At 44.4% G+C, this 6,669-nt stretch overlaps 1 protein-coding gene across 1 annotated transcript in view; it reads right to left on the minus strand.

The window, feature by feature from the left end:
• Positions 1–922: 922 nt before the first annotated feature.
• LOC311108091 (glutamate receptor ionotropic, kainate 2) overlaps positions 923–6,669 on the minus strand; it is a gene marked incomplete at both ends in the record, with an annotated part of 104,979 nt that continues 99,232 nt past the window's right edge. Inside the window, 2 exons of the mRNA XM_084150732.1 lie at positions 923–1,087; positions 5,780–6,033. Of these exons, the coding sequence (XP_084006858.1) occupies positions 923–1,087; positions 5,780–6,033 (419 nt within the window). The remainder of the gene's footprint in view (positions 1,088–5,779; positions 6,034–6,669) is intronic.

Genomic DNA, 6,669 nt, shown 5'->3' on the forward strand with positions numbered 1-6,669 from the left:
AAGTTGGCACCTGCTACATACAGTATGTGAAGTCCACAGAGAATGCTACTCTGATAGAAAGTACTACAAAACTTTGTCTGCATACAAAAACAAACATTTTTTTTGTAAAAATCCTGCCTTTAAACAGTGGATATTGACTCAAAATGGCAGATTGTAATGTTATTTTTGACACTGTACAGCATGTTTGTGGAGGCATTGAAAGTAATATGTCAGTTCTTTATGATGGCCGAACTTTGGAACGATAAAAGGCATTACAGAAGATAAACAATGAGTATTAGGAAGATCAATCAACATCAATGATTTAAAATGAAATAAATACATATTTTAGGAACTGGGTATCCTCTCTATTTTCTTTATACAGTTCTTATTCAATATTTTGGCACTTTGTAACATTCCTTATCATAATCGCCTGTAGTGAGATCCATTTTGATCGACTGGATACACACACGTAGATTTGACAATAGTGTAATTGACATCAACAGAGAAAACAACAACTCATTTCTTGGGGTATTATGGTCTCAAGGTATAGTGTGATGCTCTGAATAGGTGTGTTTGTGTGTGTGTGTATGTATGTAAAGTCACTGACTGTGAAGACAGTCTCAACAGACCTGCATTTTGAGTTATCCCCTTTGAATCCCCATTGAGATCCATCGCAAAGATCCATCCGCCTCACAATCCTTCAACTTGTCCCCACAATCCTCCAAAAAGTATATTTCACAAAGCGTTGGCCACAGTGAGGTGACAGTCATCTCCAGTCATGTCCACAAGTCTACATTTCCACAGGAAACATCTCTACCATACTACCAAAGCTGGGGGCCAATGCAATATAGTTTCAGGTTACGTTAACGTTACGTCAACGTTCATTCAACCTCTCCAGATCCTCTGGCTGTGTGTTTGACCTTTTCTTGACCTTTGACCCCCATCATGCCATGGTCTCCTTGCCCGGCAGTCTCCTGTCATTGAATGTGTGCATGTTGATGACCTCCTCGGTCTTGACGATGACCGGCGGCTGGGGCTTCTGCTTGAGGCGCCGCTGGCACTTCAGGGAGCCGCGCAACTCATCCACCATGACACTACAGAAGGAGCGCTGGCGAGGGTGAGGGGAAGAAGAAGAAGAGGGTGGGTAGGGGAGAGGGGGAAGGGAGAGGGAGGGTAGGGGAGAGGGGGAAGGGAGAGGGAGGGTAGGGGAGAGGGGGAAGGGAAGGAAGAGGGAGGTTAGGGGAGAGGGGGAAGGAAGAGGGAGGGTAGGGGAGAGGGGGAAGGGAAGGAAGAGAGAGGGTAGGGGAGAAGGGAAGGAAGAGGTAGGGGAGAGGAGAGGGGGAAGGGAAGGAAGAGGGAGGGTAGGGAAGAGGGGGAAGGGAAGGAAGAGGGAGGGTAGGGGAGAAGGGAAGGAAGAGGGGGGGTAGGGGAGAGGGGGAAGGGAAGGGAAGGAAGAGGGAGGGTAGGGGAGAGGAGAGGGGGAAGGGAAGGAAGAGGGAGGGTAGGGGAGAGGAGAGGGGGAAGGGAAGGAAGAGGGAGGGTAGGGGAGAGGAGAGGGGGAAGGGAAGGAAGAGGGAGGGTAGGGGAGAGGAGAGGGGGAAGGGAAGGAAGAGGGAGGGTAGGGGAGAAGTGAAGGAAGAGGGAGGGTAGGGGAGAAGGGAAGGGAGGGTAGGGGAGAGGGGGAAGGGAGGGTAGGGGAGAGGGGGAAGGGAAGGAAGAGGGAGGGTAGGGGAGAGGGGAAGGGAAGGAAGAGGGAGGGTAGGGGAGAGGGGAAGGGAAGGAAGAGGGAGGGTAGGGGAGAAGGGAAGGAAGAGGGAGGTTAGGGGAGAGGGGGAAGGGGAGGAAGAGGGTTGAGGGTAAAATACGTACAGAACTGGCAACATCAACTGACTCGTAATCAGTCTATGTAGTCCATGCAGGAATCAAACCCACACTGGAGTTAGTCAGTACCATAGTTTAACCCAGTGATACATTGAGACTACCCTGGTAGAGGGAGGGAGAGAAGGAGGAGGAGGGGAGAGTTGTAGAGAGGTTGAGGCAGAGGAGAGAAGATGAGGTAGCGAGAGGGCGGGGGAGAGGGAGGTGAATAGTGAGAGGGAGGTGAATAGTGAGAGGGAGGTGAATAGTGAGAGGGAGGTGAATAGTGAGAGGGAGGTGAATAGTGAGAGAGAGGTGAATAGTGAGAGGACGGGGAGAGGGAGGTGAATAGTGAGAGGGAGGTGAATAGTGAGAGGGAGGTGAATAGTGAAAGGACGGGGAGAGGGAGGTGAATAGTGAGAGGGAGGTGAATAGTGAGAGGACGGGGAGAGGGAGGTGAATAGTGAGAGAGAGGTGAATAGTGAGAGGACGGGGAGAGGGAGGTGAATAGTGAGAGGGAGGTGAATAGTGAAAGGACGGGGAGAGGGAGGTGAATAGTGAGAGGGAGGTGAATAGTGAGAGGAAGGTGAATAGTGAGAGGACGGGGAGAGGGAGGTGAATAGTGAGAGGGAGGTGAATAGTGAGAGGGAGGTGAATAGTGAGAGGACGGGGAGAGGGAGGTGAATAGTGAGAGGGAGGTGAATAGTGAGAGGACGGGGAGAGGGAGGTGAATAGTGAGAGGGAGGTGAATAGTGAGAGGACGGGGAGAGGGAGGTGAATAGTGAGAGGGAGGTGAATAGTGAGAGGGAGGTGAATAGTGAGAGGACGGGGAGAGGGAGGTGAATAGCAGAGAAGGGAAGCTGGCAAGGAGAGAGGGGAAGAGTGGGAAGTGGTGAGGGGAGAGGGATGTGGAGGACAGAAGAGCGAGAAAGAAGAGGGTGAGGGAGAGGGTGAGAGAACACGAGAAAAGCTTGCTGTCACGTTACAAATTATAACCACCTTGGTGACCTAGAGGACATAACGTTTTCTTATAACATCATAACCTTATAACATCACAACCTTATAACATCACAACCTTATAACATCATAACCTTATAACATCACAACCTTATAACATCATAATCTTATAACCTTATAACATCATAAAATCATAACCTTACAACATCGTAACCTCATAACATCGTAACATCATAAACAATCTATCTGATCATCTCAGTTGTTGATTGACAATGAAAGAATCTCAGTGCTTACAGGACGAGAGGAAGACCTTTATAAGACCTACACTACACTACACTACACTATACAATGGTTGCAGGTTTCGTCACAATAGTTCGTTTTGGACTGATGCCCAACTGAGCATTCTATCATTAGTATTGCTAGCTATTTCTGACGAACTTTCCTAGCTAATGACAACATTGCCATGTCTTTTTCGTGGTATCCAATTGGTAGTAGTTACAGTCCCTGTCCCATCGCTGCAAACCCCGTACGGACATGGGAGAGGCGAAGGTCGAGAGTCGTGCGTCCTCCGAAACACAACCCAACCGAGCCGCACTGCTTCTTGACACAGTGCCCACTTAACCCGGAAGCCAGCAACACCAATGTATCGGAGGAAACACCGTACACCTGGCGACCGAGTCAGCGTGCACTGCGCCCGTCCCGCCACAGGGGTCGCTATAACGCGATGGGACAAGGACATCCCTGCTGGCCAAACCCTCCCCTACCCTGGACGACGCTGGGCCAATTGTGCGCCGCCCCATGGGTCTCCCGGTCGCGGCCAGCTACGACAGAGCCTAGACTGACATGATAATGCTGGCAAAGTTGTTTCCTTCTATTTCAGCAAAGTCATCATATTTCCAGGCACTATAGTGTAATTTATACTAAACAATCGTTAGCCTCCGTCCAGAATGACTGGACTTATCACGACTTTAGGGCACCACTATGGCGCCGCCGATAGAGGGCAGTTTGAGAACGTTCATAACAATGGCATGACGCGACCGAGTGACGGAGGTGCAACCTATGAATACTATACTATACTATACTATACTACACTATACTACACTATACTACACTATACTACACTATACTACACTATACTACACTATATTATATTATACACTACACTATTCTACAGAACTCATTCACAAGCAAATGCCATGCTATATTATAAAGGGTTATGAACCAAATGCCATGCTATATTATAAAGGGTTATGAACCAAATGCCATGCTATATTATAAAGGGTTATGAACCAGCTGAAATACCTTTTATATCAGCCTTTACGTAGTGTAGTATGATTTAGCTTATACATGGTTTGAGAAGCATCTACAGTGCCTTTAGAAAGTATTCACACCCCTTGACTTTTTCCACATTTTTACAAATTAATTAAAAAGAAAAAGCTGAAATGTCTTTAGTCAATAAGTATCCAACCCCTTTGTTATGGAAAGTAAACATTTTCATGCCTACCAAGTCACATAATAAGTTGCATGGACTCACTGTGTGCAATAATTAACATCTCTGTACCCCACACATACAATTATCTGTAAGATCCCTCAGTCGAGCAGTGAATTTCAAACACAGACTCAACCACAAAGACCAGGGAGGTGCCTTGCAATGCCTGGCAAAGAAAGGCACCTGAATATCCCTTTGAGCATGGTGAAGTTATTCATTAGGCTTTGGATGGTGTATCAATACACCCAGTCACTACAAAGATACATGCGTCCTTCCTAACTCAGTTGTCGGAGAGGAAGGAAACCGCTCAGGGACTTCACCTTGAGGCTATTTGTGACTTTAAAACAGTTACAGAGTTTAATGGCTGCGATAGGATAAAACTGAGGATAGATCAACAACCTTGTAGTTACTCCACAATACTAACCTAATTGACAGAGTGAAAAGAAGGAAGCCTGTACAGATTTTTTTTAAACATGTATCCTGTTTGCGTCAAGGCACTAAAGTAATACCGCAAAAAAATTGACAAAGCAATTAACTTTTTGTCCTGAATACAAAATGTTATGTTTGGGGCAAATCCAATTCAACACATTACTGAGTACCACTCTCCATATTTTCAAGCATAGTGGTGGCTGCATCATGTTATGGGTATGCTTGTAATTGTTAAGGACTGGGGAGTTTTTCAGGATAAAAAAGAAATGGAACAGAGCTAAGCACAGGCAAAATCCTAAAGGAAAATCTGGTTCAGTCTGCTATCCACCAGACACTGGGAGATGAATTCACCTTTCAGCAGGACAATAATCTAAAACACAAGGCCAAATCTACAATGGAGTTGCTTACCAAGAAGACAGTGAATATTCCTGAGTGGCCGAGTTAGTTTTGACTTAAATCTGCTTGAAAGTCTATGGCAAAAAATGAAAAGGGTTGTCTAGCAATGATCAACAACCAATTTGACAGAGCTTGAAACATTTTGAAAAGAATAATGCGCAAATATTGTACAATCCAGGTGTGCAAAGCTCTTAGAGACTTACCCAGAAAGACTCACAGCTGTAATCGCTGCCAAAGGTGATTGTAACATGTATTGACTCAGGGGTGTGAATACTTATGTAAATTAGATATTTCTGTATTTTATTTTCAATACATTTGCAAACATTTCTTAAAATATGTTTTCCCTTTGTCATTATGGGGTATTGTGTGTAGATGGGTGAGAAAAAATTATAATATTTAATCAATTTTGAATTCAGGCTGTAACACAACAAAATGTTGCATAAGTCAAGGGGTATGAATACTTTCTGGATGCACTGTACATCGTTTTTCAGACTTTATAAATGTTCTATGAAGCCTACACTGTAAAAAGAAAATCACGTTTTTACGGTAACTTGCTGTAAGTTACTGTAAAAAAAAAAGTACAGTATGTTACCGTAAATTCCAAAGATACGTTGGTTTAACAGTACATTCATTTACAGTGATACAATGCTCTATGAAGTCTATAAACCTCACCTTCTCCAGTTCAGCGTTCTGTTTAGACTTGTACAGGACCTCGCCGACAGCCACAAACACAGACAGCACCAGCCCTGCAGCCAGCACGATGAAGATACCCCCGATGTTCTGCACCCCCAGAGCGCTAGCCTCTTTATTCTTCTCATCCTCCGGACAACCGTTCCCCCTCCACCACTTCTCCTTCATCATGTGCAACTTCCCTTCTTCCTGCAGCTGCAGGATCGCTATGGTGATCTTGTCCCGGTACGGAGAGCCTGGAGGGGACAAAAAGGACAGAAGATCTGATAAACTATATAAATAAATAAAACTGCAAAGGGAATTAACTTGTTTTGAAGTGAATTAATTTAAAGACTAGGTATTGTTCAGTGCTTATATATTATATAGCATGCTTTGTGATGGTGATTTTGTCCTACATAGAGCAAGCAGGGACAAAAATGTTAGAAGATCAGAGTTGTTTTTCAAGAAAATATGAAAAAAAGGTAGAATGCTGTGTCTGTGTCGGCTGTATTGGTACTGTACTGTTTTAATAGTGCAGACACATTTCCTGTTTGGGGATCAATAAAGTACTAATCTTATCTTATTCAAAGGCTAGTCATTGTTGAGTGGCTACACTGTAAAGGAGTTACCATGAATTTACAGGCTTGGTGGCAAGTAGAATTCTGTATTTAATATTACAGTACACCTACTGTAATATAAATATGATTGAAAAGCAAGTAATGTGTAATGACACACAGTACAATACCGTCAAATTATTATACTGTAAAAAAGTAAATGCTACCGTAATTGGAATGAATGAATGGATGAATGAAATTCATTGAGGAGAGGGGTTTGTATTTCACAGTATTTTACTGTAATTACAATGGGTTGTTGCAAGCAGGTTGGCAGTGTTT

This window comes from Coregonus lavaretus (assembly GCF_964263955.1).
Source record: "Coregonus lavaretus genome assembly, chromosome: 33".
Classification (NCBI taxonomy): domain Eukaryota; kingdom Metazoa; phylum Chordata; class Actinopteri; order Salmoniformes; family Salmonidae; genus Coregonus; species Coregonus lavaretus.